The sequence below is a fragment of the Silene latifolia genome, chromosome 4 (genome assembly GCF_048544455.1).
Source record: "Silene latifolia isolate original U9 population chromosome 4, ASM4854445v1, whole genome shotgun sequence".
Taxonomy (NCBI): Eukaryota; Viridiplantae; Streptophyta; class Magnoliopsida; order Caryophyllales; family Caryophyllaceae; genus Silene; species Silene latifolia.
The window spans coordinates 75,321,155-75,336,067 of NC_133529.1; the positions used below are offsets into that span (position 1 = coordinate 75,321,155).

Here is a 14,913-nt window from a genome sequence, read left to right on the forward strand (position 1 = left end):
ACATACAATATCCACAACAACCACCCACCCAATACCCACTTCACAATGAATTTCAATTGCCACAATACAACCATTTTCACACCCACCCACAACAAGAAAATAAACCCATTCAAAATGTGATTTCCCAAATGATGGGAGACCAATAAAACTTCTTCAAACAAATGCTAGAGGAGAGCCAAAATAGGGACAATGTTCTCCAAGGCATTATTACCCATGGTGAGGAGTTGGCAATTTAAGTTGCCCAAATGAAGGAAGCCCAAATAACTACCCCTCACCATTCCTTAGATCATGAATGCGAGTTTGAAGGAGTTACCTTTGATGACAAGTGGGAGGAGCTAATCTCCTTGAGCTCGTGTGAGTATGAAAGTGTTGTGTTTGATGAGAAAGATTTGAGGTTGAGTAACCCAAATACTCTTAACCTTTATGAGTATGAGGGTGTGTCCTTTGATGTGAATATTGAGATGGTGGAGGGAGAACTATTCAAGAAGAATGAAGTCCCCACTTATGATTCTTATGAAGATAGCCATGATGACAAAATCGTGATAGAAGCTTATGAGGATTATGTGTCTTGCAAGGACCTTTGGAATAGGGAAGAAGAATGGACTTGTGAGATCACCTTACTTGAGGACCCCATCCTTGAGAAATTTGAGGTATCCTATCATGAATAAGATGAATGTCTCTTTCCTATTGCCTATAAAGACCATTTCACACCCACCATGGAACCTATGATCGTTGGAGATGATATGGTGGACCTTCTCCAAAAAGTCAAATCATCATATAAAGGATACTTGGTGGAAAAGCTCAAGAACAAACTTGCAAATGAACTTACGTGTGGAGATTTGGCACCCACAATTTCAACTCCTAAGTGGTTGGTCCGCTTTGAGCTTAGATTTCGGTTACTTGTCGTTAGGAGCACCTAGACAAAAATAATATTTATAACTTCACAAACAACTCTACTATTAGCAAAGAGGCAAGTAAAGGTCGGATCCCAAGGGACGAGTATTGATATAGGATTTTCGATTGCAAGTAGTGGTGTCTAGGGGTGTCATTATTTGGGTTGAGATAAGAAGATCACTAAACTAAATAACAATAAAAGTAAACAAGCAAGATGACTAAAATGAGATGTAAACAATTGATTAAAAGCACTAGGGTGTCATGGGTTCATAAGGGATTCATGGGAATTGATCGTACAAACATATTCTCAAATTATATGCAAGCAATTATTGTTATGATAGGATCGAGTTGGTTTATATCTTACAATCCTAGGAAGGTTTGGGTCCCGGAGCCGAATCGATTAGATTGTACAACACCTACAAGTCGACTTAATCCTCCCTACTCAACTATATGCATGGTCTAATGAGACTCGAGTTAGTTTATGTCTTACAAGTCTCATTGAAAAGGTAAGTGATGGGTAAAAAATGCAAGGATTCATAGGCTCGCATTTCATCAAACATAACATGTGCATAAAGTTGAGATCACAACAAGTAAGCAAATAAATTATGTGAACATATTAGATTAAGCATGAATCATCCCCCATGTTGGTTTCCCCTAATTCCCCATTAACCCTAGTTATGGAAACTACTCACTCATTATCAAGTTTATCATGTTAATAAGGTTGTCAATCATATCAACAAAGCAAAACATGATGAATAAGTAAAGATGATTAACAATAATTAAAAAGGGATTAAGAGAATTATACCTAATGATGATTCCAAAATAATAAGCAAAGAATAATAGAAGTACTTGATGAATGATTGGAAGGTTGTCAATCCTCCAAATAAACCCAAATAATCTTCTATTACCCAAAATAAAGGATGAACAATAGAGAAATTAAGGAAATGAGATTTTTATTAATACTTGATTAAAAGTTGATTACAAGATTAAAGAGAGATTAGAATAATATAGACTACACTAAAGATTGATAAGAAGAACATGATAATCTAATTAGTATAATGGGGTATTTATAATGGGGATTAGGTGCACAAATTAGGGTTACTAAGGGCTTAAATGACGATTAAGTCCTTAAGAAAAGTTGAGGAAATGCTCCTCTCGAAGAAAGATGCGAGTCTCCTTTTTGCTAGTCTTTCGAAAATATGCGCATCCCGAGTAGAACAAGAAGAAGCCGGGCTGCACTGGAGAACAATCCGAGCGTCCAAAGGGTCGGGACGAGCGGATTCTGGAAGTGGTGGACGAGCGGCTTGGTGTGCGGGACGAGTGGATTCTGGAGCTCTTGGACGAGCGGCCTGATGCTGGGACGCTCGGATTGTGGCTCTTGGACGAGCGGCCCGATGCTGGGACGAGCGGATTCCAGTCCAGTGAGCTTTTTTCTTCTTTCCTTCTTTTCTTCTTCCAACAATCCTCCGGGATCTTGTCGGAGATGCAAGGATTTTCTTCATCATTGCCCATCTACTACATTATTTACAAAGGCCTTCTAGTCTTGTCTTCACTTTGATGCTTTGTCATTAGATTCGATCAATTTAGCTCTATTTTGCCATGAAAATGCAAGGTTTGCACTCCTCTCCTACCAAGGAAACAAAACCTCAAAGAATATGCAAAACAAAGGACTAAAGATAGTAAATGACCCAAATATGCACTAAAAAGCATAGGAACGAGGCTAATTCGGGGACTAAATATGCTCAAATATTGGTCACATCAAATATCCCCAAACCGAACCTTTGCTCGTCCCGAGTAAAGAGGTGACAAAACTAGGACCCTTATTTAAACTATCCTAATAATATAGCCGATATGAGACAATAAGCGGGTCTCACTCTGCCCCTTCAACTCACAACAAGACAACCATGAGGTAGGATGCCTTCTTGCAAGGCAAGGTGGGTCTTGCAAAAATGGCGACACATCCAATCATTAAAGCACACAAAATCAAGTAATGGATGCATCTAGAAAAGGAATAACCACTTTCCTCATCTAAGTGGCAGAAATTATTTAGAGGGGAAGCAATTCAAGGGTACACACTCCTTCATAGATATGGTTTCTTCAAATTACTAAGCCTAGAAGGATACCAATAAATCACCATCAAATTGTGTCAAGCTAGGGTACCTTTGTCCTCAATCGTTAAATGCTTTCGTCAAGAGTAGACTCTCTATGGTGTTAGAAACACTGGAGGATCGCGGAACTCCCCTTCTTGCCTAGACAAGAAGAAGGGTCGTCCCCTCTCTACCATGCACAAAAGTGGATATGATGGATAAAGGGATCAATAGTAATTGAGTTTCATATGGGAGTTTGCTTTTGTTGTTTGTTTTTCCCCTCAATTTCTTGTGGCATTTGACATTTGAGAACATTTTCTTTTTGCCATTTCTTTTGATGTTTGGCATTTCAATACTTGACAACTTTCAACTTTTTGCATTTTCTTTTGAACATTTTCAAAGTGATGTGAACATTATTTGCGCACATTTAGTCCCCTAATTGAACCTATTTTGCATACTATTATAGCATTTCATGGCCATTTTATCCGTCAAAACCTTCCTATTTGCTTTTCTATCACATTTCATATGTTTTGTAGAAAATACGATAATAAGGCGGAAATTCCCGTCTTTCGTGCATATTTGGAAGCTTATTGACGATATTAGATGGACTAGTATGAAGAGGAGGGAAGAATGATGACCAAAGATGTAGGAATAAAGTGTATATAGAAAGGATTAAAGGGTTAAAAGTAAGAATGACGAGAGGGAAGGCATTACAAGAAGAAATTGCTCGGAACGCAAACCACGAGTTGCTCCTTTGGCTCTAAAAATATGCTAGATGGAACGGCGTCGAAAAAACAAGCGATCTAGGCTTTTGAATCACTCCAATAGGAGTCCGGATGAGAAAATGACGTCCGTTTTACAATCCGAGCTCAAACAAAGAAGCTGTACAGCAATCCGCGCGTCTTACGCTGAAGACGCTCGTCCCCTATAATCCGCTCGGATTGCTCCAAATCCGCTCGGATTCCCTTGGTACAATCCGAGCGTCTTGCTCAAAATCCGCTCGGATTCCCCTGCTACAATCCGAGCGTCCCGAGGCTAATCCGCTCGGATTCCTTTCCAACGATTTTCGTGTTCTTCAAGCTCCGTGAAAGACGCCCTTCCTTCGAAAAATACCGGCTCCTCCCTGCTCAAATCTCAAAAGTTTAATTACTAGTTTAGCCCTTAGTTAACCCTAATGCATCCACCTAATTTCCACTATAAATACCCCATTTGTAATAATCAAACCATCAAGTTTTAGAGTATCAAGCTTTTATTAGATTAAATCAAGCTTTCTTAGATTAGATTAGGAGTAGATTAGAATTGATTAATCTCAATCTTTCCACACAAATTACACATTAATCTCTCCTTAATTATTGTTCAAGTTTATTATTCAAGTTTATTATTGGGTAATTGAAGATTATTGGGTTATTATTGGGAGATTGACAACCTTCCATCAATTATCAAGTTCTTCTATTATTCTTTGCATTATTGTTTTGGAATCTCCTTAGGTATAATCCTCTTAATCCTTGTTTTAATTATTGTTAATATTTCTTACTTGTTCATCATGTTTTACCTTGTTAATATGATTGACAACCTTGTTAACATGCTAAACTTAATAATGAGTGAGTAGTTACTTAGCTAGGATTAATGGGTAATTAGGGGAAACCAACATGGGGAATGATTCATGCTTAAATTAATATGCTTCCATAGTTTATTTGCTTGCTTGTTTTGATCTCAACTCATGCACATGTTATGTTTGATGAAATGTGAGCCTATGAATCCTTGCATTTACAACCATCTCTTATCTTTTCAATGAGACTTGTAAGACATAAACCAACTCGAGTCTCATTAGACCATGCATATAGTTGGATAGGGAGGATTAAGTCGACTTGTAGGTGTTGTACAATCTAATCGATTCGGCTCCGGGACCCAAACCTTCCTAGGATTGTAAGATATAAATCAACTCGATCCATCACAACAATAATTGCTTGCTTATAATTTGAGAACATGTTTGTATGATCAATTCCCATGAATCCCCTATGACCCCATGATATCCTAGTGCTTTTTAATCAATTGTTTACATCTTTCCTTTTGTTGCTTGTTTATTGCCTTTATTAGATTAGAATCATCAACCCATTATAATTGTGACAACCCCAAGCATAACCATAATTAGATTGAATAATTTGAGTAACCACCGTCCCATGGATCGACCTCGACTTACCACTAGCTAGTTGTATGTTGAGTATTATAAATGTGTTTGATTGGATGAGTGACGACATCGCCCACATCAAAATGGCGCCGTTGCCGGGGACGGTGTTGTTTATTTGAATTGTTCTTTTGTCTAGTTTTAGTTGTGCTTCTTTTTCTTGAGTTTTGTTGTACTTTCATTATTTCATATGTTTAACATGATTACATTCACTTTTTGGCAATATGAAAATGAATCATTTGATAAATATGTTGCAAGATTTGAAGATTATATGACTCATGCTTGGCATCATGGTTTTACTCTTTCAAATTATGAAGCATGTTGTGTTGTTTATAATGGCATGAACCTTGAAACCCGCAACTTGGCATTTCACTTGAGTGGTGGTAGAATTTGTGAGATGAGTTGTGAGGAATTTTGGGAATTTGTTGAGTTCATGACCATCCATTGTCTTAAGCAAATTGTACATGACATCTTTGAGAATGCCAAGGAAGGTATGGAAGTGATAAAAGCCACATTTCAAAAATTCATTGAGGAAAACTATGATGAAAATGAGATTTGTGAGGATGAGAAACCTTCCTATAACCTTGAGTCAACCCACTTTGTCCACAAAATTACCCCACCTTGGGAAGATGGAGTGCTAGATGAGGAGAGTGATGATGAGGAGGAGTACATTCTTGATTGTGAAACTAATGCTTGGATGCCGTCATCCTACTCTTCTTGTGTTTCAATGAACTCAATCTCCATGGAATTTGATGTTAATGGGCAAAGTGAGAATGATATGGATGTGAGCTTGAGTGAAAACTCACCCTTTGAGGATGATATATTTGAGGGAGACAATTGTGTTGAACTTGGTGAGCCTTGTTACGACAACCCCTTTGATAATGGACCTTGTTGGGATGAGGAATATGATGAGGACATTTGGGGACCCCAAATAGACACCCTTAAAATCACCTTGGATGATAATGAGAGTACTTGCATTGAATGTGGTGATTTTGACTATTTGGAGGATGAGTTGAGTGAATTACCAACCAACTACCCATTTCATGTTCCTTCCATCCATCATTTTTCTTATGATTTTTGTCATAATATTCTTGACATGCTTGCTCGGTCTTTTACTTGGGCATTATTTCATTGCACAATCTTGTGTTGCTATGCATGCCTATTCATGTCCCACTCCCAAGAATTTGACCGACTTCTACGTGCTTTGAGTGCTAGTGATGATTTTCCATGAAATTGTTAATTGATAATCTTTGGTTTGATGGAGTCCCTTAAAAACCATTAATTTGTATATATGCATTTAGTGTAGTTTGCTTTGTATTATATCTCACATGATTCATATAGTTAGTTGCATATAGACTAGAATTCATGCATAATCACTAATGACCAATCCTATTCTTTTCTACACTAGGAATAGTGTTTAAATCGGTTTGGGGAGGTTTGATCATAGGTGACCATAGTTTACTAGAAATCATGCATCATATAGTATAGTTTAGATTGCATTCACTTGTTATATATGTCATATAGAATTGCATTTAGTTAGAGCATGCATTCATTCATATCATATCATTGCATTTATACTTCAATTTCCAAAAAATCAAAATTCCAAAAACATGTATTTCCTTTTTATTCCTACTCCTACATGTACATTGAGGACAATGTCCAAAATAAAGTGGGGGATGGGAATTTATGTTCCAAAATACATAAAAATTGAAAAATTTTGAAAAATCCCAAAAATATGTCTTTTAATTTTATAAAAACAAAACCCATAAAAATTTGAAAATTTAAAAATTCCAAAAACAAGTTCATTTCCTTTGTAGTGTAGTCATGTATATATTGTTGTATATATTGTGTTTGTTCACCCTTGTTCACATTGATTGACTACGCCACATCCGAGACATGAAGATATTGAAGACCGCATGGTATGATCTTTCCAATCTCCTTTTTCCTCTTTATGTTGATGACTATGTGGCTTTATTTTGATTGATGCTGTATAAACAATGTGAATTTAGGATTGCATTTAGAATACTTGGCATATTAGTTGATAAAGCATATGCATTAGGATGTATAAATGTTAGTTGCATCATGGCATGTAGTTTGCATGTTAGAAAAATTTTGTGAAACCGTCTACTTGGGAAGCTTGACAAGTGTATATAGGCCCTAGTAGATGCTTTTTGTTCTTAAGACTTTGCTTGTTAGAATACTTGTAAAACACCCTAGGATGTGTCATGCTAGTATCCTTTGACCCATGGATTAAGGCCTAGTCAAGAGTACCTTGTGGTGTGATAACTCCTTGGCTACCGTTTATTCCAAGGTGACCCTTGAAACCATGCAACCATCATTCATCCATGTTCTACCACATTTTTGTCATCAAAGGGAATGGGCACAAAAAGAAATCAATTGAGTTCAAGAAATGAAAAGAAAAGAAAAGAAAAAGTTTGCAAAATGCATCAAATGAAAAGAGGAGCAAAAATAGAACTCCTATGCTTCAAATATAAGCCACCCTCACTACATATGGGGTGACTTTGAAAATGTTCAAAAGAAATGCAAAGAAAAGTTGAAAGTTGTCAAGTGTTGAAATGCCAAAAATCAAAAAGAAATGGCAAAAGAAAGTGTTCTCAAATGTTATATGCCACAAGAAATTGGGGGGAAAAACAAAAACAAAAGCAAACTCCCAAAGTGAAACTCAAATATCTATCGATCCCTTTATCCATCGTATCCATTTTTGTGCATGGTAGAGAGGGGACGACCCTTCTTCTTGACTAGGCAAGAGGGGGAATTCCGCGATCCTCCAGTGTTTCTAACACCATAGGGAGTCTATTCTTGACAAAAGCATTTAACGATTGAGGACAAAGGTACCCTAGCTTGACACAATTTGGAGGTGATTTATTGGTATCCTTCTAGGCTTAGTAATTTGAAGAAATTGCATCTATGAAGGAGTGTCTACTCTTGAATTGCTTCCCTTGTAGATAATTTCCGCCACTTAGATGAGGAAAGTGGCTATTCTTTTGTAGATGCATCCATTACTTGTTTTGTGTGCTTAATGTTTGGATGTGTCGCCATTTTGGCAAGACCCACCTTGCCTTGCAAGAAGGCATCCTACCTCATGGTTGTCTTGTTGTGAGTTGAAGGGGCGGAGTGAGACCCGCTAAATGTCTCATATCGGCTATATTAGATGGTAGTTTAAATAAAGGTCTAGTTTTAGTCACCTCTTTACTCGGGACGAGTAAAGGTTCGGTTTGGGGATATTTGATGTGAACATTATTTGCGCACATTTAGTCCCCTAATTGAACCTATTTTGCATACTATTATAGCATTTCATGGCCATTTTATCCGTCAAAACCTTCCTATTTGCTTTTCTATCACATTTCATATGTTTTGTAGAAAAGAAGATAATAAGGCGGAAATTCCCGTCTTTCGTGCATATTTCGAAGCTTATTGATGATATTAGATGGACTAGTATGAAGAGGAGGCAAGAATGATGACCAAAGATGTAGGAATAAAGTGTATATAGAAAGGATTAAAGGGTTAAAAGTAAGAATGACGAGAGGGAAGGCATTACAAGAAGAAATTGCTCGGAACGCAAACCAAGAGTTGCTCCTTTGGCTCTGAAAATATGCTAGATGGAACGGCGTCGAAAAAACAAGCGATCTAGGCTTTTGAATCACTCCAATAGGAGTCCGGATGAGAAAATGACGTCCGTTTTACAATCCGAGCTCAAACAAAGAAGCTGTACAGCAATCCGCGCGTCTTACGCTGAAGACGCTCGTCCCCTATAATCCGCTCGGATTGCTCCAAATCCGCTCGGATTCCCTTGGTACAATCCGAGCGTCTTGCTCCAAATCCGCTCGGATTCCCCTGCTACAATCCGAGCGTCCCGAGGCTAATCCGCTCGGATTCCTTTCCAGCGATTTTCGTGTTCTTCAAGCTCCGTGAAAGACGCCCTTCCTTCGAAAAATACCGGCTCCTCCCTGCTCAAATCTCAAAAGTGTAATTACTAGTTTAGCCCTTAGTTAACCCTAATGCATCCACCTAATTTCCACTATAAATACCCCATTTGTAATAATCAAACCATCAAGTTTTAGAGTATCAAGCTTTTATTAGATTAAATCAAGCTTTCTTAGATTAGATTAGGAGTAGATTAGAATAGATTAATCTCAATCTTTCCACACAAATTACACATTAATCTCTCCTTAATTATTGTTCAAGTTTATTATTCAAGTTTATTATTGGGTAATTGAAGATTATTGGGTTATTATTGGGAGATTGACAACCTTCCATCAATTATCAAGTTCTTCTATTATTCTTTGCATTATTGTTTTGGAATCTCCATAGTTATAATCCTCTTAATCCTTGTTTTAATTATTGTTAATCTTTCTTACTTGTTCATCATGTTTTACCTTGTTAATATGATTGACAACCTTGTTAAAATGCTAAACTTAATAATGAGTGAGTAGTTACTTAGCTAGGATTAATGGGTAATTAGGGGAAACCAACATGGGGAATGATTCATGCTTAAATTAATATGCTTCCATAGTTTATTTGCTTGCTTGTTTTGATCTCAACTCATGCACATGTTATGTTTGATGAAATGTGAGCCTATGAATCCTTGCATTTACAACCATCTCTTATCTTTTCAATGAGACTTGTAAGACATAAACCAACTCGAGTCTCATTAGACCATGCATATAGTTGGATAGGGAGGATTAAGTCGACTTGTAGGTGTTGTACAATCTAATCGATTCGGCTCCGGGACCCAAACCTTCCTAGGATTGTAAGATATAAATCAACTCGATCCATCACAACAATAATTGCTTGCTTATAATTTGAGAACATGTTTGTATGATCAATTCCCATGAATCCCCTATGACCCCATGATATCCTAGTGCTTTTTAATCAATTGTTTACATCTTTCCTTTTGGTGCTTGTTTATTGCCTTTATTAGATTAGAATCATCAACCCATTATAATTGTGACAACCCCAAGCATAACCATAATTAGATTGAATAATTTGAGTAACCACCGTCCCATGGATCGACCTCGACTTACCACTAGCTAGTTGTATGTTGAGTATTATAAATGTGTTTGATTGGATGAGTGACGACATCGCCCACATCACAAAGTCACCCCAATTAGTAACGAGGGTGCCTTATATTTGAAGCATAGGAGTTTTCTTTTTTCATTTTTGTTACTCCTCTTTTCTTTTTGATGCATTTGAAAACTTTTTTACTTTTCATTTCATTTCTTGAACTCAATATTTTTGAACAATTTTTGTGCCCATTCCCTTTTTTGATGACAAAATTGTGGTAGAATATGGATGATGATTGCATGGTTTCAAGGGTCACCTTGGAATAAATGGTAGCCAAGGAGTTATCACACCACAAGGTACTCTTGACTAGGCCTTAATCCATGGGTCAAAGGATACTAGCATGACACAACCTAGGGTGTTTTACAAGTATTCTAACAAGCAAAGTCTTAAGAAGAAAAAGTATCTACTAGGGCCTATGTACACTTGTCAAGCTTCCCAAATAGACGGTTTCACAAAATTTTTTAAACATGCAAACTTCATGCCGTGATGCAACTAACATTTATACATCCTAATGCATATGCTTCTACAACCTATTATGCTAATTAATCTAAATGCAATCCTAAATTCACATTGTTTATACCGCATCAATCAAAATAAAGCCACATAATCATTAACATAGAGAAAAAAAATGAGATTGGAAAGATCATACCATGCGGTCTTCAATATCCTCATGTCTCGCATGTGGCGTAGTCAATCAATGTGAAAAAGGATGAACAAACACAATATATACAAAACAATATATATACAAGACTACACTATAAAGGAAATGAACATGTTTTTGGATTTTCAAATTTTCAATTTTTTTGGTTTTTTCGAAATTTTTTTTTTGATTTTTTTTAGATTTTGTATAAAAGTCAAGTTAGAATTTCCCATCCCCACACTAGTATGGGCAATGTCCTCAATGGCCAATACGATAGGAAATTATGCAATGAAAATGCATGATTTTTAAACTAAATGCAAACTATACTAAACTACACTACATGATGCATGTGTTTTTGTTATGGCGGAGAGCATAATTTAGATTAGCTCCCAATGCATATGCATGGACTTCCCCAAACCAAAATAGACATTATTTCTAATGTCAAGAATTTCGGGGGAGTTCATGCACATGGAATGCAATGCATGAAACTAAAATTTGCCATTTTGGATTTTTCAAGTTGGGAACAATAAAAATGAACACCTTAATGTTGCCAAGGTGTTAGTCCTCCAATGTTGCTAGGACTCCAATAAAATGATCAAGATAAAAGAAAAACAAGAGAAGTAGACAAACCATAAGGGAGGTGTAAGAATGTAGGAGCCTCCAAAAGTTTGCTAATCCTCACCCATCGTATCATCATTATCACCATCTTCCTCGCTTGAGGCATCATCAACCTCCATAGATGTGGAATCATGTCCACTCTCACTTTTACTTCGTTGTTCTTCCTCACTTTCCTCTTCTTCTTGAACTTCTTCTTCTTCTCCTTCTTGGTCACCACTCTCATCAACAACCATTTCCTCTCCACCCGGTCTACCACCACTAGAAGTGCTAGGAAAGAATACTTCCCTATCCGCCCAACTAGGCAAAGGACAAGATGGATCAAGAAGTCCTTGCCTAGCTAGATGTAGAAGGGGCGGATATTGGGCCTTGTAAGCATCAACTCTATCATTGTAAGCTTTTTTATGCATTTCCCTCATGAGTAGAGTCAAGTAATCATTTCCCGCCTTGGCATCTTAGGGGTTGAACTCGTGGTACTCAAATGGGTAAGGTGGGGTGATAATAGAGGAGGAGGGCCCGACAACTTCGTCTCCTTGGTGTTGAATGATATACTCGGTTTCTTCGGAGAGTGGGAGAAGGTAGTTCGGTCGGTGAACATTCAATCGACAAATTTTGCTAGGCAAAGTTAAGGATCTAGCTTCATTTGTCAACCACCCAAACTTGTTGTCAAGAGTATCGTTCTTGACCCACTTAAACTTTAGAATCATGGTGGGCAAATCGATAAGATGGCCACCTTTTACCGGTGCATAAGTGTTTTTCTTGTTGAAATCCTGGTTAAAATGCTTAGCCAAATAGGTAACTAGTCCCCCATTGGCAATAAAGGCCGTGCCTTCTTTGCCACAATCAACATTAAGCCATCGATCAACCAAAAGTCGTAAAGCATTGTATGGCTTGGTAAATTCTCTCCCAATGTTCAACGCCGACTCAAGAAGAATAAAATCGAGTTTGGTAAGATGATTTGTGCCATTTCTAGCTATCAAGGTATTCCCAATGACCTTATGTCATACTCTAATGCCCGGATGGTGGACTAAAAGAGCACGACAGTCATGAAAACGTGTGAATTTCCTTCTGGAAATTGCCATCCAAAGAGGAGCGGGGTCATACTTGGTAGGCATCTTTGTAAATTTTGCACTATCACTAAGGCCAAATATCTTACCCAATTAGTCATAAGATAAGCATCTATCAACATATTCAAGACGAAACTCAATGACGGTTCGAGTCTCCACCCTTGTGACTTTCAAAGAACTCAAAAATTCCAGGGTAAGGGAGGGGTATGTCAATTCTTGCATTGTAAACAATTTACTTAACCCCATAAACTCGAAAAAGGTCTTAGTTTATTCAAGGACACCCAACTTTGACAATGCATCTTCACAAATAAACTTAGTAGGCATGATGGTTTTCTTAAAAAAGAGAATGAATTTCTCCCTATGAGAGTCGGAAGTGAAAATTACCTCCGGATAATTGGATAATTGTTCAATGACCGGAGTTGAAGTAGTAGCTTCCATAGGGGGATTTAGTTCTTGAACCTCCAACCTTGCCTCATGGACTACCAATTCCTTTGATACTTGTTTTGCTTGAAGAGCTAATTGCCTTTTGGAAAGTGTCTTCTTTTGGGGTGCCTTGTTTCCACCTTTTGTTCTTGCCATTCTCCTTTGCCTAATTACACCAACGAAAGATTTAGTAATGCCCAAATCGATTTAGGATGAATGAATGTTGCTTTGTGTCCTAAACATCGACTCAAAACTTGAATATTTTGGTGTTTGAATCACTTGTTGTTGCAAAAGGAGTGATTAATTTTTGTTGTGAGGGAGTTTGGATTTGATTTGGTTGAATTTGGTTGAGGAAATTTGTTTTTGTTGATGGAGAGGATGAGGGTTTTGGGGTTTTGGGATTTTGGGTAGTGTTTGTATTTTGAAGAAATGAGAATGAATGGGAGAGGAGGGTTTTAAAAAAAGATCCGTTAATTTTGAACCTGCAGTGGGAGACGAGCGGACCAGGGGTCGGGACGCTCGGATTCTTCAAAAAAAAGTTCAGGAAAAGACACCACATGATGAGCGGACCGCAGAAAAGACGAGCGGATTCCCTTAGCTGAGACGAGCGTCTTCTGTTTTGGATGCTCGGATTCCTTTCCAGGGAGAAATCCAAGAATTTGGTAGCAAAAAGACGAGCGTCTTTCTTGATGGACAGCCGTCCAGACTGAAACGAGCGTCTTTCTGGCTGGGACGCTCGGATTAACATTCAGACCAAAATATTATTTTCTGCAGCTTCACCAGACGAGCGTCTGATGGTTTGGACGCTCGGATTTCTTCAGGACGAGCGGATTATCCCTCAGACGCTTGGATTCTTCCTTGACCACACGGATTCAGGTCCATCCGTGGGTGCTTCGTAACCCGTGTCATTTCATTCTTCGATTCTTGTGTTCCTCATTGTAAGGGCACTACAAAGGCATGAATAGCCTAGGCAATTGCTATCCCTACACTAAGTCTAAGCACTACACAACAATAAATTCATAAGTCCCTCCATCACTTCTCTCAAAATGCTGAATATCTTGATCAAGACACAAAAACTTAAATCCAAAAAATGACAAAAATGCAATAGAATAATTGAAATGCAAGTTAGGGAGTTAGAATATTTACAAATGGTGGTTTCGGGAGGACTCCACCAAACTCTCATCCAATGTGAGATGTCAAGGGGGCATGTTCAAGGTGTTGTTGATGTTACTCAACACCTTGAAGAAGTAGTCGAAAGCTTGCTTATTATCATGATAAAGATCCTCAATAGATCTTTGCACTTGTTGTTCTCCATGATGGTCTTGGGTCATAGCATTACCAATATAGGGATTAAATATCCCTTCAAACTCATCATCCCAAAGACCGCATACTTCGTCTACTTGCTCACTAAAAAAGTCTTGAGTTGATAAAGGCAACTCTCCTTCTTTCTTGTCTTGGCCAATGAGGCCTTCCTCTTCACTTGTTATGGGTGAGATTTTCAAGCTCTCATTGTTGCAATTTCCTTGCTCTTTTGATGGGGTACCATCCACTTTCTTTCTCCATTGAAATTCCAACTTCTTCCTATCATCCTTCCGGCTATAGTGATCAACCATAAAACATGGCTCATGCAATCGGGGAGCTCTCATGGTCTTGTCAAGATTGAAAGTGATGGTTTCATCTCCCACTTCAAGGGTGAGCTCTCCATGCTTCACATCGATCACCGCTCCCGCGGTGTGCAAGAAAGGTCTTCCTAAGATAATAAGAATGTTGGAGTCTTCTTCCATGTCAACAATAACGAAATCCACCGGGATGAAGAATTTTCCAATTCTCACGGGAACATCTTCACATACCCCTAAAGGTGTCTTTGTCTATCTATCCGCCATTTGAAGCGTGATGTTGGTGCATTAGAGTTCTCCC

General features: G+C 38.0%; 1 protein-coding gene across 1 annotated transcript in view; it reads left to right on the forward strand.

The window, feature by feature from the left end:
• Window positions 1-461: 461 nt before the first annotated feature.
• Window positions 462-14,913, forward strand: part of LOC141651661 (uncharacterized) — an 86,433-nt gene continuing 71,981 nt past the window's right edge. Inside the window, exon 1 of the mRNA XM_074459361.1 lies at window positions 462-650. Coding sequence (XP_074315462.1) covers window positions 462-650 — 189 coding nt within the window. The remainder of the gene's footprint in view (window positions 651-14,913) is intronic.